General features: G+C 39.3%; 1 protein-coding gene across 3 annotated transcripts in view; it reads right to left on the bottom strand.

The window, feature by feature from the left end:
* LRP6 (LDL receptor related protein 6) overlaps positions 1-25,507 on the bottom strand; it is a 124,003-nt gene that overhangs the window by 67,552 nt on the left and 30,944 nt on the right. For 2 of the 3 annotated variants that reach the window (XM_065632091.1, XM_065632099.1), the window contains exon 3: positions 6,211-6,408. In XM_065632091.1, the coding sequence (XP_065488163.1) occupies positions 6,211-6,408 (198 nt within the window). Of the gene's footprint in view, positions 1-6,210; positions 6,409-12,090; positions 12,154-25,507 lie in introns of those variants that run through there. The other variant, XM_065632107.1, reaches the window with a different exon arrangement.

Here is a 25,507-nt window from a genome sequence, read left to right as displayed (position 1 = left end):
AGATCCACTGACTGCAGAGTGGTCCATACGCTTCCTAATGGAAGCTGCTCTTCTGCTCTCAGCAGAGCTGTGATACTGAACTAATTCTGCATTTGTCATCTCAGACCTTGGGAGCAGTATCAATGAGCTGCTCCATTGATCCAGCTGGGCTAATCGCACCCTACTACGTATTTTTATTTAAAGTCTAGAAATACACAGCCCTGTTATCTAGTGACTCTAGCTAAATATACAGCATATATGTATCACGTACAGTCAACTACAGATGTTTTGGAGCTCCACCCTTCCAGCATTTTATTTCAGAAGCACCTTTGGGAAGAACCAAGAAATCCACCCTGGCTCTGTGTCCAAATAATCTAATTAATTCTGCTCATGCAGGATTCTCTAGCAGTTTTAATTAGGGCACTATTCGTCCTCTGCACTGGCCTGTAATGTTCTGGTGAAACAGGCTTTTCACCATAGACTTGTTCTTCTTCATTGCTTGAGGGTATTCAGCATTTTTATCTCACAGAAATATACACAAAGATACATGCAGAACACAATATTTTATACCTTGCACTTAATGTCATATATTGTACACATTATATGCAAATAATGAAAAAGCAACGCTTCTAAGTGCAGGGACACAGTATTTTTAGCATTTCATCAAATCTGCAACTAATCATCTGGCAGACAGACACGAGCTGATGCTTGAAAACAGACACTAGGAAAAAAAAAAGCAATGCTGGAGTGCAAACTTAAGACATTCACCTCCTCGCAAGAGCTTCCCAGCTTTCTGACAGTTGCTGAAAGTATGTTTTCCTACAGTGGCCTCAAAACCCATCTCATTAGCACAAACACTTCCTGGGGGACCTTGTAAGTGCATTTCCCTTCAGCCAGTAATGTGTTAACTTATTAATTAGAACGGCTGCTGGAGGGTAAAGGAAGAGAAAATTAATTCAAGAGCTGCCTTAGCAGGCCAACCTATCTCGGGTACTCTACTCACAGGAGAGCTGTCTGCAATTCAGTTTTGTTTAATTAGTCCCACAAAAAGCAACTGTTCGCTCTGATAAGAGTGGGGTGAGAGCTGCAAAAAACAAAACCATCTCTTCTATGCACCAATTTCATTTTTTAATTATTACATTCTGACGTGAAAAACTGCTTGTTCCTTTCTCTCGCTGGCAAACCAAGGGCATTAGTCATCAACTTCTGTGCTCTTCTTTATTCTAACACGTCCATCTCTGGAGCGGCTCAGGCTAATAAGTCCCAGGGCTAGCAAGTAACGAACGATACATCATCCCCATGAAATCTGCTGTAGAGGTTTCCTCATGAATTTACAAGTCTAGCACATATTTACTGAGTGCTACTGCCAGCGCTGTCATGCTGCTTACTAGTTTTGATGCATAGGCTCACAGGCTGAAAAAGGAGATTATCTCAGTTCTGCCCAAAGAGGTGACCAAAAAAAATTTAAAAAATAATTTATAAAAAAAAAAAATAATCAAGGCTCCCTTTGTTTCTCCCCCTGCATATTCCTCCCACCTACCTACTGTAGTCTTCCACTACCCAGACCCCTGCAAGCAAGAAGTGAAGCATCCATGCATATCAATATCCTTCTCTGACATATAAATCTTTAAATTTTAACTCTTGTGTAGTGCCAGGTGTAGAGACGTGATAGACTACAGGAATAAAAAGACAATAAAAGTTACGGATTTCTTACAGACTTAGAAATATGCTGATAATGCTTCCCTTTCACTCCTTCCAAATTTTAGACCATTGAGGTCTGAATCTCAATATTTTAATACTGTTAGTGACACTAATTGAAATGTTTTCTTATTTACATCATATTTTTCTCTTACCATCCAAAACAGAAAAGCCATTGTCTTTGAACTGTTTGAATTTTTTTAATATAAAGATGCTAGTTCCTTCTAAATATTTCTCACTTCCCCCAAAACAAAAGTCATGTCATCCTGCTTTACACAAAGCTTTTACAATCATTTATCTGCTCCAGACTCTTTCCCATCTCACATTATGCAACACTAAAAAACTTGACAGATCAAATCTTTACCCATCTGCTTCCTTTGCTAAAAGTTACCAAAAATATTTAGATCTAGAACACTGCATTTTTATGAAGCTATATGTCTTTCAGTTATTCAATTCCCCTTTTCATTTCTTCAATAGCTCCAGCTTCCAGAAGCATATTTTCCCAGATATGTTGACAGTAGGTAAAGCACCAGAAAAACTAGTAACACTTTGCAAGGATAAAAACAAAAGAAAAACAAACACACTCTGTTTTTATCAAGAGAAATTTAGATAGCAATGAAAAACTTAAACTTAATTTCTAAATATAAAACAGCAGTTAGAATGGTCTAAATATCAAGAACAAACCACTAAAACCAGTAGTTTCTAAATAAGCCAAAAGGTCTCTTTTAAGTTAAATTATGTGCTCAGTGATAGCAACCTTGTCCTCCCCCATCCTTAACTCTTAAGGAAAATGACACTAAAAGGTAGCCCTCTTAAAAAGGGATTTTAAAAGGTTGTGGTGGAGAAAAGTTGGCCTAATCACACAATGTCATCTATTTCACACGGAAGCAAGGCTATTTGATCATCCTGGGTGTGTCTGCTCAGTATTCATCTCCTCCAACTCCATACCGAACACATCTTGTATCTCTTGGCCAATCATTCAGGAAACCAGGGACCACAAAAATATTTTTATTTTTACTTTTTACAACTTTTCCTTCACAAATAAACGCCTGTGAAGACACAAGCGACTCTAAACCCCCTGCATTTGACCCACCTGACAAGAAGAGCAGCTGAAATAAGCTGCCCAGGAACACTTTGCAGAGCTGCCAGAGCCAGTAAGAGCGCACAGAGGCAAGGGACAACTAATGCTGCGTGAGGGGATATGAGAAGCCACAGGTGCATTTGAGGGATGACAAGAAGGAGGGAGAAAAAAAGGGGGGTGGGGGGGTTGGTGTCTGCACAAGGCACAGGAACATACAGAGAGAAGCCAGAGGGACTGGATAAGGTGGAGGGATAAGCAGAAATCTTTCTAACCCCAGAAGTTATTAGTTCTACTGTTCACACAACAATCTGGTAATTTTTTTTTGGGGGGGGGAGGTGGGGCGGTGGGGATGACTAAGAGAAAAGACTGAAGGCTTTGTGGGTTTGGTGGGTTTTTTTCCACTTAAAAGGAAGATCTCAATGGGCTTTGTTTTGTCTGCAGAATTAGAAATTGTCTTCTTTTTTAGTATTAGAAAATTGGTTATTGAAAAAGATGAATAAAATAATTAAGAGCCAAAATACAGAATTATGGCTGTAAAATACCATCTTGAGAAAGGTGAATTGCTGAATAACTGAAATACAGTATTAACAAAAAATAATCACTTTAGACAGGCCCAGACTAAGAGGTTACAGCAGAGAAAACAAACAAAAAAAAACCCAACAGAAATCCCATTGTAGAACAACTTAACTTCTGCAATTCTCTCCTTTTTCCCCTCTGATGATGTAATTGAAAAGAATAAAAAACAAACCAAAAATGCCTGGATACAGATGTTGACTATGTTCTGAATCTTCAGAACTTTCTCACATGCCTAGGGAAAAACAGGTGCTGTTAGAAGTGGTGTGCACTACTGAGCGCTTAAGGGAAGTCGTATGTGCTTTCCTCTGTAAAAACAATTATCCATTCCCTCCCTCAAATGGTAACATATTAGCATACTGCCGTGAAATATTTCTGATGAATTTCAGTATCAGTTAAAAATAAATAAAACTAAAAAACTTCAAAGTATTATACTAATTGTTTTGGTTTTAACGAATATGTAAGAAAGTATTAATAGATATAAAAATCTAAATTACTTGTCTATGCAGGTCTTTGTTACAGGTTTCACCAATTTCAGAGACTTTACTCTGGAATGAGGTAACTGCTGGGACCCAGGTGACTTCACTTCCGTGTCAGGAGACACAGCTGTCGGATGCAGCTCTCTGCAGACAGAGAAGGTTGGTCAGCCCCTCGCACCAAGAAAGATCTGCACCTTCACAGCCTCATCTCTGGAACAAATCGCTTCCAGGTTAGCCAAAGGCAGGCCAGGGAATGAACAAAACAAAACAAAACACCAAAACCATGTATATTTACACTGCTGCACAACAGACCACAAGTAAGGGAAAAACTCCAGAGAAGTCTGTAGCAAAAGACAACTGAGAACACAGCAGCGCCAGCACGAAACACCGCAGTAGCTCTGAAGCCAGAATGGCTGGAGACACTCGATAACACAGGGAGGTTTGTGCTCCATGGAAAAAACACACAGATTTCAAGGGTGATGGTGTCAACTTTTGATCGGTGGACACTTTTCAAGCAATTAACCTTTCTAAAATCATCTCCACATCCTGCATGATTTTCTAGGGGGTGCTGTGCAGCTAACACAGCACCAGGCAGGTGCTCTCTTCCTAGAAGGGCATCGGCCAGACTGCAGCAGCGTGTTGTTACACTAAAGCCACCCTCTTCCTCTCCTATGGATAGACGAGCACAAAAAGGAGTGACTCCAGAATAAAACGAGCCACCGAATTATCCTGTTGGACAAAGCCACTGAGGTGTGTTTTAGGTGTGATCGTATCGGTAGTCATTTTGGAGTGGTACTTTCTCCTCGCTAGCGTTGCTGTGTGGAAGGTGGGGTTGTTTCAGTTTTGGTTGTTTCTGTTACTCCTACAGCAACTGTGAGCATTTAGTTTTTATGAGAGGAAATCCACGTTTGAACTGCAATTTTTCAGGTGGCAAGCTGTCACATTGAGCCCCACGTGTGATTGCTTTCAGGTGAGATGACTCTTTTTAAAGTTCTATTACACATCTGGTTTCATGATCTCTCTCTCCCTGTCATGGGAGATATATTACACTATAAATCATTTTTAACAGAGAAAGAGATGTTAGGGTATTCCAGTTAACCAGTACCAATTAAAAAACCACTTGAGTTATTGTACATGACAATTCCTATCCCCTTCCATTCCTTGAAAACTTGCGCCAGTCTTCCTTTTTTAAAGAAAGTATCACTACAAAATATTTGTCTCTTTTTTGATACTACTAAGTTTTCTTTTTTCGTGAAATAAACAGCAAATGAAAGACTATTTCAAAATAGATATCCCTATCTCCATGTTCTGAATTAACAAAGCTAATTATAATATTTATAGCCAAAGACGCAAATGTAAAACTCATCCAACTCGTGTTAACTTTCTATAAACAAACACCATTACAAAAATACTGCATGAACTTTTGGTCTCTTAAAAGGCAGATTTTAAGAAAATGACAAAACCTTCCAAACCAGCATTACATGAAACTGTGGAGTTCCAAATAAATACCACAGGAAGACACTGGATATGTTTCATGCATGCTGCCTCTGTTCCTACTCAAGAGTCCACACAAACACCTTTCTTGTCAAGATGATTGATTTCTTTATGCCAGATTAACATCTGTGGTGAAGGAAGAGAAGAGGTCAGAACGAAGAGCATAAGAAAGGCTATTTCATGCCTAGATAAACCAGCTGAAGCTTCACAAAAAATTGCAAAGGATAACCTGAAAAAATCATAGCTCTATAAGATACCTTGGGCATAAGCTGTGATTCAGTTGTGTGTGCAAACAGTACTTCCCAGAGCTACCACATTTAACGATGAGGGTCAAATTAGGGATAAATGCATATATACAAAGTACCAGTTATACCCTTAATTAAGAAGTAGCTGTGACTGGATCAAAAAGAATCACATCATCGCTATAAAACTGTCTGAGGAAAAGAGTCATTTTAGCATAGTTATCTGTAAAGGCTGTTTTCCACTAATTTCCCAATCCTTAGAATTAATGAAACTGAAATACTAGTATATGATGATCCTTTTTTTCAGATTATTTTCTGCATTTCTGAATACCACAGCAACAGAGCACAGAAGATCTATTGAAAACGGACAATTTTGCTACACAGTTGTACACAATTAAGAATGTGATTCAAGGATTTACTTATGGGACTGGTTCTGAGAAAAGCCTTAGTGAGAGTTACAGGATACCCAAAGAGAATCACACATTCAGCTTCAGTGTTGGAAAGGGGAGGATGGGAAAGGATAAAAGCTTCTGATAGCACTAGTTTGCTTAAAATTTCGCGAGTGCCAACACGACAGTTTTCTGCAACACATCTTAGGATGTTGCTTAAGCAACATCTTCTAAGACAAGCACCACATTACATACATCAAACAAAAACTCCTTACCTGTGACTTCCATCCAAATTTGATTTGTGGATGAAATTCAGTTTAGCATCTGCCCAGTAAAGTTTCGCTTCCTCATAATCCAGCGTCAGTCCATTTGGCCAATATATGTCCGTGTTAACTATAATGGAGCGGCTCGAACCATCCATCCCAGCACGTTCTATCTTGGGTACTTCTCCCCAGTCTGTCCAATACATGAACCTATAATTATTTAAAAAGGAGAAAAGATAAAAAGGGAAAGCAGTCACATACAAATCTACAATTGGAACACAGAATACAATTTTCAGTAAAGGCAAAAGCAGCAGTGTCTGCAGAAGTCTGATATACTGGGTAAGGTACGCATGGTCCTGTGAAACACAACAAAATAAAGTTACTTTACAAAAAGCTGAAGAAAAACAACTTAAAAGAAACCCACAGTACTATGTCATGCTATACTTCTGAATGTTTCTTTCTTGCCTTGGGTCAAGTGAGAGAGTTGGGGATATCCAACAGATCTTGACAATAATCTCAGAATTCAGCATTAAACAGCAAAAATGGATATATTACAGACTATCATAAAAGTACAACAGCCTCTTTAACATGGGTCAGTGCATTGGTGAGGTAAAGGAAAATCTAGGAGTGTGCACTTACAGTGGATATAGCAGTCACATGTGACATAGTGAAGTGGATTTGATGGAAGACCAATTTATGTGCTTCACCCCCTCGCCCCCACCCCCCAAGAAATTCAGAGACAGGCAGCTAAGCCAACATGTTTAGAAGCACAGTTTGCATCCACTGACCAGGCAAAACACTCTGTAAAATCTTTTAAGACCAGGGAAGCAAGTTTTAAAACATGTTAGCATATATTGGCACATGTTTAAACATTATTTAGCAAGTAATGGGGGAAGGGAAGTTACGTAGTTCCATTTAAGCCTAAGGTAAAGCAAGGGAATCCACTTTATTATGGCTGTAGACTAGCAGGGGGTAAGAACATTTGTCCTTTTTCTGCAGGTGGTAGAAAAAGAATTTACTTTTGTGGGTTGTTAACAGAATTCATAACTAAACAGAAGTAATATATAATATAAACAGATTAGACAAAGTGTGTCAATGAAGCTTGCTCTGTCATGTTGTTGCAGCTGGGATAGACAAGAAGACTACTGTCCTAAATTGCTTCTCATAACCCTATGTCTGCCAGCATACCTGCTTATATCTGGTGCTCCCTAACCTGGCTCAGTCAAAATAACCCAGACTGGGAAAGATCTGAAGCCTTTAAACTAACCCAGATCATCACACAACCACAACATGTCACTATATGGTGCCCACATGTGAAGAGGCCTGGCCACCCATCCTTTAAAGAAAAACAAATGTGTAACACATTTAAGGAACATTTGCAGCTTAAGTTATTCTTGGCAAAGAATATTTTTTTTAATTTTAAAAAGTCAGGAAATTCCATGTCATAATTTCCCCCTTAATTCATGTCTACAGTGTGTTTGTTTTAATGCACAGCTATATCTGCGGACAGAAATGCAGCTGATGATTAACACAAACATTGCCCTATTCGATCCCAAGTGAGTCACTCTTTGTGGAGCAATGTGCCTGTCAAACACAGAGCACAAATATCTGAAGAGAACATGTGAGACTTCTGTAGGCATGAATGAGTGCTACAGAAAAACTAGTTTTCCATCAGGAAGAAGATTAAAAAAAAAAAAGTCAGGTAAGGTAGCACAGTAGCAAGTCACCTGGTCAACCTATGCAATAAGAGAACTATATACTCAAAAAAAAAAATTAAAGAAAGGCAGCATTTCACCAGAAAACACATGTGAGAAAGAAGAGAGAAAAATAAATTTCTTGAAACTTCTTTAAAAAGATCCTTCTTTGCCTCAGCTGTCAAGTCCTAGACTTCCAAATACTTCATCAATGTTAACAAGTTTCAAGGCTCTGGCCACCCTGCTAGACCGATTTTTCAGGCCTAAACAGCTCATTAGTAGCTGTACAGTTTCATCTTCTTCCCTGTTTCCCTCTCACCTCTCATGCATGTTGCAGTTACTCAAGGAAACAGGTAAGGGAAGTCTGGTAACAAAGAAAATCCTGCCTGGACTTCATAAAACAAACCCTATTTCATTTGCCAGAGGAGCATATGTAAACACAGAGACAGCTTTAAGATTCAGCAGCATTTCCAGTCAGCTACAGTGACCTCTGCTCAGTTTCTCCAATATTTTTTTTTCCACTATCACCTGTTTGTTCTCCTCCACCCTGCTTGAAAGCCTATGGGTTTTAATGTCTCTATTAAAAATCTTTGGAACCAGCCATGCTCCAGCTGATGGCATCAAAGGCTGTGCTTGACTTGGGAAGTGGGGCTTTTCATCACTGTAAAAGCAATGCAGGTTATGGCTTGACAAACATTTCTTTCAGTAACAGTTGCTTTTAAGCAACTTCTTGCACATCATCTTTGTTTCCAGTACACAGCTTATATGGCCATGGAGGAAACTAGATTCAAGGAACAGGTCTGGGCTGAAGAGAAAAGAAAAGAAAAATCAGTCATCAGTCTGAATGCATTCCAGCGCACAGCTCCATGAACACGTCCACTTGCACGTAGAGTGGAGGTTTCTACAGGTGCCTCATCCAGCACAGGTGCCAAGAACTGTCTCTTTCTTACCCAGAAAGTGCATTTTAGGCCCTCGTCTGCAACAGCTGAGCAAGTACAGGGTACAGGAGTAGGAGGGGGATGGGAAGAACTGTGTAAAACAGCTGGAAGAAATGCCCCCATCATAACCACGCTTTAAGTTAACTGCAGCTGCTAAAAGGCAAGGGAGACAGAACTAACACCCACGGGAGAGCCAGGGGGGAAGGATGGACAGGACTGTAAATTCCTATTACTGCAATGGTCTTTCTACAGATTTTGCTACAGAGACCTCGGGTAATACCAAACTGTTCGCATGTGTGCCGGTTCCTCCTCTCTGGAAAGCTTACACATTCTTGTTTCATTATACAATGGTTGGTAAGTAATCCATACGGAGACCATACCGAAAGGAAGATGTTACGCCATACAGGCTTCTTGAACGATGGTAAGCCAGCCATACAGACATGGGAAAGGTCATTCTCACTCTCCCCATCCTCTTCAAACACATTTAATTATTTCCATTAAACAAACAAACAAACAAACAGCCACCACCAAAGCCCACAAGATAGAGCAAAATATTAACTGAAAAGTAATGTCTTGTGCTAAATTATGGCATTTATAAACCACTGGAAGACTACTGTTCCGTTTGCTTCTCACCTAGTTATACCTTGCTACAAAATTTAAACCCAGGAATCAAGATTTTAATTCTAGCCCAGAAGAGGAGAGAAAAAAACCCAAATCTATACTACGTCCTGAATGTTAATGAAATAAAACATATATATGTAGCATGTTTACTGTACAGCGGTACCAGCACGGCACTGGGCTCCATGTTGGACAATCCCAAATCTGTTAGATCCAGATATACAGACAAGCTGGAACTGTCTCCAGCAAGTCTGCTTGGGTCCAGAAACAGGAATGCTTTCTCATGCTTCTTATCTTAATGTTGGTTTATCTTATATGGCTATCCCATCTATAAAAATTAGGAACAAATAGAGGAAAAGCTTTGATTGTATTTCTGTACAAACTTTTATCTACACATCTTTAGAGTTGGTATTTTTAAATTTTTGTTTCTCAGGTAGGCAAGGTAAACCCATGCAATAAGAAAAGGCATCAAATCGCTATGTAGTATATAGCTGTAACTTCACAGTTTTGACTTGCTCCAAATTAAAAGGTTTTGCCACAGAAGAAAAAAAGAGGAAACAGCATTCTTGGTTCCATTCTGTGTGATGAACAAATATGAAAAAAAACAGAGATCTTTTTTGAAAAAGCTCAGTCTAGGCATGCTGATGGCAGAATATCCCACATACATAGAAAGAAGCTTCCAGAGTACAAATGCCAAGATTAAATGCTATAATTTAGCAGTGATTTCCAACAGTGTACACAGAGGGAGACCAATTCATTGCCAGCACCCATCAGCTTTGCACCTTTCTGATCTGCACTGCTCCCTAAAGCCGATGCAGATCCTTTCAGCCCTACTATCCCATATGAAACCAGGCTCCTGCTGGGAGTGTCATTAAAACACCAGCTCCCATCAAGATGCATGCAACTGTTTCACTCATTGAACAGAGATGCCCTACGCGACACTTAAGCTGATTTTAAGGCAGGTAATTGGGACACCTTACAGGGTTGGCAATCATTTACCTTCCTGAATGTTATTCAGCAGGAAGAACAGCTGCTTAATTGGGACAGCCAATTATTTGGTGAGGCCTGGTGAATGCTCCAACTTTGCAATTATGCTCGTTTCAGCCCCTAAGAACCTCTGAGTTCTACAGGGACCCAAACAGCCGCTAAACTTCAGAGCACACGAAGGTTTCAGAAGTACAGCAACCCCTGTGGAGCTCATCAGCTCTGCAGCGGTCCTGGTGTAACACAGCCCACTCCAGCTCCAGCAAGAGCAGGACTGGCACTCACAGAACGAAGAAATACCCAGTTAAATGACACGTGCTGGAGTAGCTCAGGAAAATTACGCACAATAAATATGTGTTTGGCTATCAAAAGTAGCTCTTCGCTTGAGAAGAGTAAATGTTCGCAGCCCTTCAGTAGTTTAAGAAAAGACACTTGAATCAAGTGACCCTTCAGGTATCCTGAACAGAAACTTCTTGAGGCAGGTTCAGAGGGATGGAAATAGCAATCCAGAAGGACATAATAAGTATCAAATGACATAGAAAATGGATTTTCAAATAAGTGGACTAGAAGCACCACAGGAAGGTTTTAGTACAAAGTTTCTCAACTGATTGCAAAATTCAGGAAATATTTTCAGTCCTCCAAGAAAAGCAAAAAATGCACATAGCAAATCAAATATGGAGATCATTCTTCATAAAAGAGAGGAAGAAATATCCCTTTGGGATACAATCAAGATAAACACGAGAGAACAGATGTTGTTAGCTAGTTGAGAACTGCATTCTTACAATAGCTTGAATAAGTAAGTATGGACATTAGTTGAAAGTAATTTTCAGAGTTGCTCCACAATAATTTCTTATGGCAGAAGTCCACAGGTGCTTGCACCTCAGCTACACTATTTCTCAGCCCAGATTATTAGTTCTCAGACCATCTAAACTAGATATGAGTCTGTCCAGTGACTTTAACACAATGACCTGTAACAGAGACATCTCATCCTGCCACTGCTGCTAACAAAGCAGCAACCTTGTGCAGAAACAGAGGTCAGTAACAATGCAGCCTCCACAGCTGATCTGTCAGGGATGCTAAAAGACTCAACTGACAAGAGGGAGGAATCAATGTGCAGAATTCCACATATATGTATGTCTACCACACATGAGAAAAAGGTCTACTAGAACATGTATTTTATAAGACATGCAAATATTTTTCCCAGTATACTCTATACTGGTTCCCTGAAGAGGAAGAAGCTATCCTGGTTGTAGTACTTTTATGCAAATGACTGCATTTATCCTAGGACATCAGGCAGTACACTAATTAGCCAAAGACCTACCTGTAACCAGTATGGCAATATGAGGATTTCTACTTTAGAGCTGGCTTTAGTCTCCATTTCAGATCGTATCTGGCAGGAGAAAAAATTATCACCAGAACTTCCCCTTTCTTGGAATTTTTTTATAAATAAGGGATAAATGCAACTACTCCAGTTTTGGAAGAAGAAAACCTGTGATGAAGTGATCAGAAGCTGAAGCTTTGTTTCTAGCTCAGTATCAACAACACAATATAAAACTAGAATGAGATTTTGGAGATGGTTTTCACAAGCCCTGAAAATAATACCTTGGCAAAAACACTGAAAGTCATGATAAGAAATCAACATGGAAGCACAAACTTACATGATATTCCCATTTCACAAACAGAAAGAAACAATTCAGTGTGCAAAAGTATCTCTCAGCCATCACGCCGTCTGTTTCAGGTATTCTAGTTTAAAGAATATGCTGGGCAATCTGACAAGAAAAACACAGATAAGAGATTGCTTTTCATTTTCACTCAGACATTTCTAAGAGTCTGTGGAAAGTAAGATTTGACTTAACAGTCAAACATATGCTGATGCACCACAGAGCCACATGCATATGGTTGTCCTTTTGGTCACAGATCCCAAGGAAAAAGAGAAAGAGGTTCATTAAAGAACAAGCAGCAGCTAATTTTGCTGAATGCTCTCAAAAGCAGAATTTCAGTTGTTTGAGGAGGTGGAAAGGTCTCTTGCTCCTTGAACTTGTAAATTAACTTTTCCTATCTTCAGATACAAAAGGTCTAACAAAATGCCTTCCACAGTTATGGAGCAGAAAACATTTTTGGGTTACTCCTGGAGCAAGTAGGAAATAAAACTTGTCAGAACTTAGCAGCATTTAAAAACAATATTTGAAATCACAGTTTTCCCAGTTTAAGCCAAACAAATGTAAAAAGAAACAACTTCCCCTCTCTGTTACCTGTTTAACACCATCTCTAGACAGTAGCTGACTGCAAGATGCAAGCAAGAGGCAGATGTGCTTTGGGAGGGCCTCAACCAGCCCTTTGCACAAGAATCACTCCAGATGTAAGACACCCTCCGAAGTTCAGCCAGCCTTTTAGCGGCAAGTGAGCCAAGAATTAATGTAACAGGAGATGGACAAATTAACAAAAAGAAAATTCTTGCCTTCCAACCTACCTTGGCTATTCAACTATAACAAGAAAACAGCAGAGGAAAGCAAACCAGCTGGCACTTTCGACAGACTTTCAAAAAACAAACACATGAACAGGAAAAACAAACCAAAACCAACCAACCAACCAACCCCACACAAACACAAAAAACTGTGCCACAGTCTCTCAAGAGGCCAGGAAAGACGCAGAGCCAGGACTGTGTCTGCCCTGGCAGTGCCTCCAGCTGTAGTTGCTCAGTGATGCCCTGGAGGAGCCCACAGACACAGAACCACCCACTTCAAATTTTTTGGAGGATCCTGTTAAAAGGTGCAGATCTACACAACTGTGAACTGAACAAAACATTGAAAGCAAAATAGAACAACCTTTAGCTACGTTAAAACAAGTGGTGGAGAGCAGTGAAAGAATGGTGGGATCGCTGTTCACCGTCTTTCCCAGATAAAATTTAAGGTTATTGTACAATTAAAAAATAATGCATTTCTTTACAGGGACTTGCATTAAAAATACAAACATTTGCATTGTAAAGATTTAGTTTGTAAATGAAAATTTAGAATTCAGTAATTCCAAAGTGCCTTGGGCTGAAACTAGACAAGACAGCTGCTACCACGAATTTTTCACTCCCAGCTTTGACACATAAGGATCTTTTCAGCACAGTCATAATCAAACTCACTTCTTCTCTTTCAATAAAAAACTGGGATAATTCTCCTTATTGCATGATACATCCTGAATACAGGAAGAGGAGAAAGATTTTCCATATACTTATATCTTAAATCAAAGCCCTAGGAACACACCAACTTCTTCACGACAGTAGAGCACAGTCATACATCCCAATGGCATCACTCAGTGCATGAAAGAGAGAGGGCGGAACCTGCCAAGTGGCGCTCTGGGCTGTTTCATACAAGCAAAAAATCTAGTCATCTCACTGTATATCACTGTACAAAATTTTGAGTTATGAACTGCACACAAAGTACTACACAGGTCCATCAGCTACGCTCACAGTAAACAGAATTTGCTGGTATAACTATCCTGCCAATCCCTAACGCAGGTGCAGTTTACAAGAGTAAAAGTTTTTATCCGAGACCTACTCACTTTATTCCTGTTTTACTGGACTCAGTTTGGCCCAATCAACTCCCTGAAGCAGCACACCATACTATGAAGTGGGTACCTGTGCTAAAACATGAGAAGGCAGGATGGCACTGCCAGGAAATAAGAGGAGAAAAGGGGTTAAATTAGCTGAAAAACTATCAGGGAGATGCCCTGTCTTCCATCAGCTGAAACTGAGGAACAGCATGTTCCGTATCATGAGATTCTTCTGCAATTTTTCCTCAATAATATTCTTTTGTTTTATCATTTTAAGTAAGTCTTTCATCAGTAAAACATCCTCTTGTTATTCAGCCCCTCTCTCAGTACACTATTACTAACTGAATCATTTTTATGTTCTTGATTCCTGACTCCTCCAAGGAACTCTAATGAACTTTAATGCTCTACGAAACCAAGCTGGCTCTTACCTTTCATATCACATTTCCAGCACTCTGCCAATTCTTTTTTCATAGATTTCATCCTATTGTTTGGTATGTAAATAGAGCTTACTTATATGTAACTATCATCCTTAAGCTTTTTTTTTAAATTAAATGAATTCATAATGTCATTTAGAACTTCAGTACATTTTCAGTGCAGTTCCTATTCTTGTGATTTGTTTATCAGCTTGTTGATATGGAAACCAACCTGATGCCCTCAGTAAGGAACAGGCAGGCAAGCAGTTCATTCATTGCAGGTTTCCTGAAATGGCTTTATTTGCCTTGACTGGGGTTTTTTGTGGTTTGTGGTTTTGTTTTTTTTGTTGTGGTTTTTTTTTTTTTCTTCTTCTTCTTCTATACTTTGATCATCTGCTAGACTCACTAAATCGCTTACTCTCCTATAAGAGAGCAGCATGCACCAATTAGCCTTCTCATACTACAAAATCACCAAAAATAAGACCTCATTTTTAACCCATCAAAAGCTACATGATGTACACTACAAAATAAATTTAAAAAAAAAATTTAAAAGTGTGAAGAGGAGAGATTGCTCTGTGGAAGGTAAAAGGAGTAGATATAAAGGGACACAGTGTAATTAATGCATAATGAGACAGGCTACATTACACTGGAGATTCAGTTAGAGCCCTAATTGTGGAGATACAAACCTAGGTGGGCTTGGTTTTTATTGAGAAGGAGGAATGTTTTCACAGAACATTTAGAAAGGCCCACCGAATGTGATCTGAATACTGACCAAAGACTTCACACTTGGATGAAACAAACAGCCCTTCATTTTTGTATTTAAAACATTATTGTCAAATAATTGAGATGTCCAAGACTTCACTCAATCTTTTTCTAGGTTAGGATTTGCAATAAAGGAAGACACTTTTACTTTTCCATTCGTAGTTGAAACAGCTCAATAGCAAGTACTCAGATTCAATTTTTATGGAAAAAGTGGCTATGCATTCTACAGCAACTACACATTCAGTATTTATGCATCTGCAATTCTGAAGTTAAAAATCAATTAAAACAGCTTTAAATCCAAGTAATTAGCATTTCTCCCTACAAGCTTCTTGCACGTCATTCACCTGCACTTCTGGTAAGAGCCAACATTAACCATGCACACTACGTACAAATCACTTCTGGCACAGAGGTGTATCAGAAGAGGGGGAAAAAAATCCAAAATCCTCCCCCAAGCACAAGCCTTACTCACAAGACACTTTCTAAAAAAGCACAAGGAAAATGCCCACCAAACTATTAAACTAAGTAGGGGAAACCCAAATATGCTTCCAATCACTCAAAAGTGTAAATTTAAAACTTTCAGCTCAATTCTGAATTGCTCAAGAGAAAAAAGAGGACCAAAAAAACCAACCAAACAAACAAAAAACCACAAACAAAAAAAAAAACCAAACCAACACAAAACAACCCCACAAGAAAAAATATAAAAAGTGCTGATCATCTGCCATCAGCTCACAGAATTTAAAATAATTATACTAACTGCCACTAAAAAATGACAGGCTGTTTACAAACAAGCAGAAAAGTACTCTTGCCTGTTTTCACTACCATATCTGGAAAAAGATACATAGAATGAAAGGAAGAAAAAAAAAAGAAAGAAAAAAAACCCCCATTTTGAACAATTTAACTAGATAAAACCATAGGTTTTGAAACTCAGATGGTGCTTGGGAGGGGGAGTGGGAAATGATACTACGAAAATTATATAAGGATATACTGACAAACTTTTTGGGAAACAGAAAGCTACCTTTATTTAGCAACAATGTTGGGAACCATTGCATACAGAAGCAGCCTCTAGAAATTGCATGTCTTACTAAAAAAAAAAAAAAAAATTCAAAATCAGCAAAAAACCCAGGTTTTTTTTTGTGTGAAACTCTGATATTCACAAAAGCAGAAAATAAGACTACAGCAATATTTTGCTTATTTATATAAACTTAAATTTTGCTTTTCTGCCCAATAAACACTATACCAATAAAACTGATCCAGCTGTTTGCAGTTGCTTTTGCCAGAGGCCCAACACCTCAGGGCTGTCACTTTTCCACCTCTCTCCTGCATCAGTGCAGAGGGCGGAGAGTTGAGTCACTGATGCGGAAGGGACCAGCAACTCCTCCCCCTACATCTACTTTCTGGCTACCTTTCTCCACACTAACAACCATACTTAGGTCCTCTCTGAAGAACACATCTCAAGAAAGCTAGATACTGCCAGTTCAGGCAGAAAGATTAGCAGCCCCCAGTCCAGAAGATATCATCTGGCCCAGGCTCTGTGAAGCACAGAAGACCTTCTTACACTGAGTCAATCCAAGGAGGTGAAGGCAGTGCGAGCAGGGCCTTCTTGCTCTTCTTCCACTCAGAAACCTTCATAAGAGGTGAAAAAGAGGTGTTGGTGACATAAAAACAGGAGGAACGTGCAGGAAACCCAAGTACAGTGCTGGCACCGAAGGGGCCTACCTAGGCAAATCCTATTAGCTTCTGTTTTCAAAACCAGATGTTTTACTTAGAGTTTGCACCCAGCCAAACAAATATTACATGGCACAACTCAGAAGAATGCAACACTAGAGTGTATTAAGCAGGGAGAAACCATGGAAACATAACAAAATCTAACCAATTCAAAGCTTTTCCCGCAGATGATAATAACTTGAGTGGTTTTACAGAAAAACTCATATTTTGGAGTATTTTAACAAAACAATGAAATTATTTCTTGCATTTAACTTGCAAAACCAGCTGTCACAGTAAACAAAATACTAACCACATATAAATTATATGCTAAGAAATGTAAAACAAGCATAAGAAAAAAACCTCAAAAACAAATAGACATCTTTACTATATCAAAATATGTTGTGAATTTACAGTCCAGTGCTTTAAAGACTCATTGTTAGGTATGAGAGATCCTTTTAGTATACAACTGCATTATACTGGAGAGCCGGCAGTCTCTTTTATCTAGCTATGAAATGTTCCCCAATTTTCCACGTAAGAATAGAAAATGACAACTTTAAACGTGATTTAATCTGACATAATATTTGTTGCTGTGTTTTCACTCACTACCTTTCATCTGTTAAAAATCTCCAAGAAAAAAACAGGCACAGAGAACATAAAATTTGGGCACATTAAATCTGAGCTTAACAAAAGCCAACATGCACATGTGGGGAATTTCATACCACTCTGAACTAGTGGGAGAAATCTGCTTATTGAACCCAGGAGCACAGAAGGAGCCCAGGCACCAACCCTATTGCAACAGGTTGCAAGAGAGGAGGAGGGAAGTTTTAGAAGTCTCTTTTACTCCATTCCTTCCCTACCCTATACATTAAGACTTTTATAGAAAACTCACTAAGTTACAACTTGTTCAAAAAAAATTAGTGCCTGCTGTATTTGTGATTTTAGTAATTTTGTGGATACTCAGCACAATGATGGTTAATGCATTTTACAAGTATAATATATACAGATGATAATTTATCCTCCAGAACAGCTGGTTGGAGACACCTCCACTATCAGTCATTATCAAAGGGGAAGGGGGACAGTCACTCTCCCACATGCAGCAGGATCTAAGCCAGCACAGCACATGCAAAGGCATTTCTGCCCATAAATAGATACCTACTGTTGTAAACTGATTTTTCGTTTTGATTTTGCTACAGGATCAAACTTACTATTTCATTTAACAGGAATCTTACATATCCCGCTAACTAAAATTATTTGGAAGAAAAACTTAAAATGTAAGAACATCCAGAGGAAAAACTGAGAAGTTCAGGCCTGGAATGCTTAAAACCTGCAACGCACAATGCCACAAAAAAGCAAGTGGTGCATCTGTTGATACACGGCTGGGAACTCCTATCACATCTGGAAGCTAGTCATGGTTTTCTGTCTTTTAGACTTGGTGTTGTGCTGTTTCTTTAGGTTTCTTTCATAATATTTGGTTACCAGCCTTTAATAGGGAGAAGCCCACAATCCTCTATGCCATTCTGCAGGTGCCTTTTGAGCTCCTGCCATAAAACATGGGACAAGGCAGCTGAATTTGTAAGTGAAAACCTCATAGATTGGACACTGAGCAAGGTAAGTGGAGAGCACACTCTCTTCTGAATTATAAATATGACACTGAAAACCCGATACACACACTTTAAACATTACAAAACAAAACTGGACCACAGACTGTACCTGAATTTTTATGTGAATTACTCCATACAAGTAAATTTATTTTGCAGGCGAAACCATTGTACCAGAGGACATAAAAATTACATGGTACAGATGAAGGACCTGTCACTCCCATCAGGTCATCTTTTAAAGACTTGTCCATGGCCAACAGGTGACTGAAAGCCAAAGACAGGAGTACACAAAATTTTAGATCATTCATCACAGTGGTGCCAGCCTTAGGTAAGCTTCACCCAGAAATTAATACAAGCATGACAGCAGTTCCTGAAACTTCAGAAGTTTGCACTAGATATAAAAGCTTCAAGGGAGCAAAAGCACAGAGGAGCTCATGGGAATATGGAAACACTATGTATAGCAAAGCACATGTGAAGAAAAGCTGGTGGCTGATAACGATCTTGTCTTAGACCTAAGAGCAACATGATGAAGAAACATTACCAGCTGGGAATCCAGATATGGAGAAGGTTGAGTCATGAAGATGTAGCGCAGAATAACACCTCAAAATTACCTAAGTAATTTATATGAAAGAAGTCAGGAACAAAGAACAGAAATCTGTAGATTTGGTAGCAAACTTGAGAGGTTAAAGTATCCAGACAGACACTGCAGCACAACTGCATTTCAACAGCAAGCTGCGGCTCAGCAGAAGCAACACCAACTTGATGGTTGTCAACTACATTCACACAAAAATTGCCTTTTTAATAGTTTATTTAATAGTTTATTACTGACTAATATGTAAACTCGGGTCACATCCTGAACTGTAGTCTTTACACTAGGCAAGATCAACTGTTCTCCAATGTACAACTGTTAATTTCCAGGGGTGGGAATGCAACACATGAGAGATATTGGTGTTTTCAGCTGCCACGCTACTCTGTTTTTTCTGACCACTGACATACAACACAGTGTGTTTCACCTCTTTTTCCACTACAGGAATTGCTCTGGTGGGAAGAACTAAAGGATACAAATTGTCTGTCAATTTTCTTGCCACTCAAACTGCACTTTAATTATTAGTGCTCTCCCACTGTTCTCATTATATCCCTATTACATCCAAAAGCAGAGGTTTTAGTTCTTGGTATAACATTATCACTCTCCACTATTACTTAACTATTAATATAACTTCAGTTAAGAGTTTCTCAAGGTGACTGAACACTGCATGCATTTGCCATCAACCCAAGTCCGCCAAGCAACTGTGTATCACTAATGAACTCTGAAACAGGACAGCGGTAGTATCCTTTTTTTGAAGAGGAGAAAGCATTTCTACTCCAAAACTCTTCTAAGAGTCACAATTACAGTCTTAAGGGTGAAAAAGATTAGGGCCGAAATATAGCTTTATTAATAGTAGCAGCACGGAGCATGACTGCTGACAGCTTGAGACTTGTGTCCAAGCCATGCATAATTTACAGGTTTTGCTGTATGTGATTTCTGTCCCAAGGCTAAGTACGATTAATTCATGTAGGTTCTGGGTTTTCCTTTAAGCTTACATTTTCCATGGAAATGCAGTAACACGCTCATACGACTCAACTTCTCCAAGTTTTGCATCAGCCAGCACTTGTAACAAAATAGAAAAAAATAAAATCCCAGATTACGTATGCATAAATATGGATATTCTTTTCCCCAAGAGCTCAGTATATGTACATCAGGGATGCACTCAAATCTCAAGTGCAACAATTTCTGAAAACTATCTGACTGTGTGCAATTAAAAAATATATACATATATATATTTTGCTCTAAATTTAATTTATTCCTTTCATATCAGGTTAAATTTAGCCTGTCCATTCCATGGTCTGCTTCAGATAACAATACTTTCTTCTGTTATAAATTACAAACAGTAATCCCTTCATGCTCATTATCCAATTTTACCAAAGGCTTTTATCTGCTTTATTGACAATTACTGTTTAACTACTCTTCTCTGAACTGAATTTAATTGTAATAAAATAGATCTCCAGTTCTGTAAATGACCAAAAAAATATAGTTTGGGATTACCACTGAGGACAAAAGTACAATTGGAAAAGGACAATATGAAGAAACTCATATAAGAGGACAAAGTTATTCTAATAATACACAGAACTGGTAGGAAATGGTAAGACTTTCCACCAACTGCGTAAGAAACATAGGCGGTGAATTTATTTGGGGGAGTCTTAACTCTTCATAACCTTCCTCCTGTGTTTTTTTGTGGACCGCACTGCGAAGCTGCCAGAATAGGCTGGGTTTGCACATTGATAATTGTGAGGAGGCAGAGGACTCACAGGATCAGGGAACGCTGTGATTCAATGGCACCTGACACTGACAGCTTGACAGAACCAGGCCAATTGCACAAAAGAAATAACTAGACCAGAAGGATATACTCTTGTTACTTCAGAAGGGAAACAAATGCTTATTCACCTTAACTCGACTAATTAAAAATCCAAGAAAACAGGCACTGCAGCTTTTTCACAGCATGGGGAAAGAAAACAGACTTCTCGAGAGCAGAAGGGCTGGCCCTGGCTGATGGAAGCTGCTTCTAACCAACCCTCTTCCTACACCAGTAACAACGCTGATCCTTAAGTCACGAGTCATAAATTTGAAGAAAGGCAGTGGGGGCCTTGAGATATTTTTTCCACCTTGAGTCTACTTGTCTAATGTCTTCAGGATGAACTGAATGAGTTGACATAACTACTTGAGAAAAGGCTTTTCCAGGCCAGCAAGAATTCATTCTGTAAACGCGCTTTTTTAGGATAGGAACTTGAGCCATATTCAATACCACACTATGTACTCAAAGAAGCTGAAGTTCCCAGTAACGCATAAAATTACAGAGTTGTACATATTGATGGCTTTATTATCACCTTAAGATTTTTCACTATCAAAATTTTCACGACTTGGAACTTTTTTTTTATGTTGGGCAGCAATGCCTAATAGGAGATCTTCTGAATTTGCTTTGGAAATGAATTCTGCAACAACCATGAGAACTTCTACTAGAAGGGGGGAAATAAAAACGGGGGGGAAGGGGCAGGAAAAAAAAAAGTATAAGGCTTCAGTTTGCTTCACAGACAAAACAATTATTTTAATGTAGACGAAATACAAAGCCACTTGCCTTCATCACAGTTTTACCAGAAATACTGCTTTAATGACTGCAAGATTCTAAAATATATGGAAAGCCAGTCTCGTGTTACTGAATCAAGGTCAATATCCACTAGTGAGCCTCCAGTGAGGGGCTTTTCATGAAGCTCTAGTTTCTTGAACTGGAATAGGAGAGCAAGATGACCCTTTTGCTCAGTCTTTTACACCACATTAAGAAATGACCCAACAAACTCACCTTTATGGTGTTTTATTTTAGGGGGCATTTTTGGTTTTAAACTTAATTGTTAAACTATAGGCATTTTTCAAAATAAGAATGTACATTTTTGCCTTCCTCCTTTTAGGGTCCATAAAGGCAATTGCGCTCATCAAGTTTGACGCTGAAACAAACCATTATTATTTCTAAATAATCAGAGAGTCCTCTGAGGGGAAGCAGCATTAATCACAAGGCCCAATTTTAGAACCCAGTTCCAAAGGGTGAGCTCACCAGCTGGGCTCCTCAAACAAGAGTGGTGGAGAGAAGCAGTCGTTTCTGCAGAGGTTACAGCACTGCTCTGCCTCAGCCCACAGAGAAAGGCACCCTTCTCCAGCGACTGTAAAGAGAGCAGAGCTGGCCAGCTCAACTCGGGCAGTTGAGTGCCTAAGCATGGCATGGGAATATCTCCCCTCAAATATAATTTTCTGGCTAACTTTCAAACAGAAAGGCACAAATTCTCTTTCTTTTGGGGGGAGGTCCATGATAACAGTGAAAGAAATAAGGCTTGCTTAGCTTGGCAAGAACTCAACTTTCACTTAAATCCTAATGAGATGTTACTATGTGGTTTTTTGTTCTTTCCAAAGGCAAAGAGTCACCAATCCAAATTGATGCCAATGAAGCAGTTATATCTGGGACTAAGCGAAGGCAACAACTTCTGCTATTTAAGCAGGGACACATTTCCTCCTCTGTAGGTAGCTCCTCCTAAAGAAATATGAAACTTGTGTCAAACCAGAGACTGGTTTGTTTTTTTTCTTTTTTTCAGCACAAAGAACAAGCATGCTTTTCCTAGGTAATTTAAATAAATACCAGAGATATATGTGCTGCTTTCTCCACTAGCCATATTTCCAGGACCAGACACAACCACTCTAATAGTGACCAACGGGAAAAACCTCATAAAAATGCAACATTCTCTGTGAACACTGGAATTAAGAAAACTTGGTCTCCTAAAGAGAGGTATGCCATGGCTAGATTCCTTGAAGTCTAACAAAAATAGAGGCACTGAATGAAGCACATCCAGTGGCTGCAGCATGTGGAGCGGGTCTGTACTGTGTGGGTGCCCTGTCACAGACCTGCACAATGGCACCAGGCTCCCACCAAGAGGTGAAGCTGGGGTCCAACTCGACTATAATTGAGCAACAAATTGCAAAGATCAAATTGGGACTTAGTTCTGACTTAGGCTCAGATACCTACAGTATTCACACACACATCTTATATATATCAGCTAGAAGTTGTGCTTGTCCCTATTTTTAGGCTTCTGTCGCTACATCAGTTGTTTTTTTGTATGTACTCATTGCTGGCTTAACATAACCCAATCTCATGCACTCAGTGTAGAGAGCTGTGAACATTGCTCTTCTCAGCTATACAAACCTCAGAGGCATAAACCTGTAATCTCAGAGGAGCTAATTAAGAGTACAGCAAAATTCTGCAGCAGCCCTTTTCCCTAGCACTAGTACATGTGACCCAAGGTCAGGAGTGGAAATTGCCACCCATCACCAACTCTCCCACACTTTTAACACATTTCGGTTTTTAATCACATCAGCAGAGGTAGGACAAGACACCAAACATCCACGGCATTAAATACGTGGAAAGCCAGACAGCTAACAGAGCTCTTGGTAAAGCTTCTCATACATACAAACATTAGCTCTTGTAGTACCACTGAAGGGAATGGCTCAGTGCTTGTTTGGTTAAACCCTTCACTAGAAGCACTAGTCTGTGCCAGGACTGGTTTTGAGCTGTGCATATTTAAGCCAAAATTATCAGAGCAAAAAGGTATTAGTTTGCAGCACCACCTGTCACTAATTATGCCACCTCACCAAAGTAGTATCCAACCCCCACACCATTAAGCAGGTCAAACATTTGGTTAACAGCTGTATTAATGAGACTGGAGTGGTAGACGAGGCCCATGAACTATTTATTTTGGTAGTATAATGCTGCTACTTCTTTTCTGTCCTCCCAATCTCACCTGTAGAAGCAAGAATACATCCTGTGCTGGAAGATTATGGAGCAAAAATATCTACCAAATAATAATAAGGGTCTGTTAAGCAACTGTGTGCATTTCCTCTTTTGCATCTGCTCATATATTTAAAGACAATATGACTTTTGCAAAGTAAGCTGCTTAGTATTCAGACAGAAGATGAACAAGTCACAGGCTGAATTAGAAGGCTGCTGGTTGCAATTTAACGACATTTCTTTTGACAAATAATAAAGAAAAATGCTTCTGCATTTTGTGGTGTGGGCTTGATATGTCACCGTGAAAACCAGACCTTTAATAGGAGTGACACAGAACCTGAAAGGTGACTTAAAATTTGTAATAACCTTAAGAGAACAAACACCAGTGAGCAAAAATTAAAAAAACGATACAGAGTTTAGCAATGGTTTTAAAAAAAGATTGCCTCTGAAAACAATTAACAGATAATCAGCATTCTTATATGATAACCAGAATCTACAACCAAGGCTATACAGATCAACCAGCACAGGAAACTACAACTTTTGACATGGGAAAGAGGCCTCATCTCTCCTCAGCTGCTCTGTTCTTGTCTTCCAAAAAAAAAAAAAACCAACACACACTTAAATCTGGTTTTTTCCCTCCTTTATATTCTTATCATCCTCCTAGGGTCTGCAAGGCAGGTATTAAAATTCTGGTGACCCAGACAAACATTACTCCTACCCTCCATGTAGGCAATATCGAGTGTAGCATGAACCACAGTGCCAGGACGAAGACGACTCAACAAAGAAATGACAAATGGGGATGTGGAAAGGGCAATACTGTTGCTTTTAACAAGAAGCATGTCACTCTTAAGTCTTGCTGTAATCACTGAAACAAAATCAAAGTTTACAAGTTATCACCAAAGTGGAATAATACTTGACAGAAACATTTGAAACTGAAAGTTCTACCTGGATAGAAACACCCAAGAACAGTGAGAAGATCGCAACACGACCACGGCTGAAAAGCCTCAGCCATTTCAGCAGCGTACAGCTGAGCTAGTGCGGGAGGACTGCGACAGAACTGGAAGCTGAAGGCTCCAACCATGCGAACCAGGACGACAGTCCGATGAAAAGCTGTCAAAACAATCATTTCCACAAAACATTTCCATTTTGATGAATCAGCTTTTTCTACAAAAATAAACTGTCAGATAACTCCACACCAGCTTCAACTAACTGAAAATCCTCTAACAGAAGCTTTAGCTCTTCACCATTTAATGTAGTTGATATAATTAATCTCCTCAAATTAAGAAGGCAGGTCGGCACCTCTGTTTCTTTATAAACAGTTCAGTGGCACATTAGCACCATGTTTTTGCATTTGGGGATGCAGCAATGGAAAGAAGTGCTTCTATTACAAACATTCCTTGAGTCTGTCTCAGCATCCCCCAAAGTGATCTGAGAAGTGTTTATACTTATTCTAGGTTTTGAAACACATTTTTGCTTTTCCCCTTCTAATTTGTCTAAATTGTTTGACAAGCAGTGCTGTTACAATGAACATGCAACAGCACAGCTGCTCCTTCATATATTTTAAAAAGACAGTCACAAAAGGCTGACACAGCCTAGGCCCAGGCCATTCGGACCAAAAGAATTTCAGTACCTCTTCCAGCAGGCATCTGCAAGAGTGGGAGGAGGCAAAAGAAAATGCAGAAAATGACACTGTGCTCA

The sequence above is a fragment of the Caloenas nicobarica genome, chromosome 1, assembly GCF_036013445.1.
Source record: "Caloenas nicobarica isolate bCalNic1 chromosome 1, bCalNic1.hap1, whole genome shotgun sequence".
In the NCBI taxonomy this organism is placed as follows: Eukaryota; Metazoa; Chordata; class Aves; order Columbiformes; family Columbidae; genus Caloenas; species Caloenas nicobarica.
Note: the sequence above shows the minus strand (reverse complement) of the source record. Positions and strands in the feature narration are given on the sequence as shown.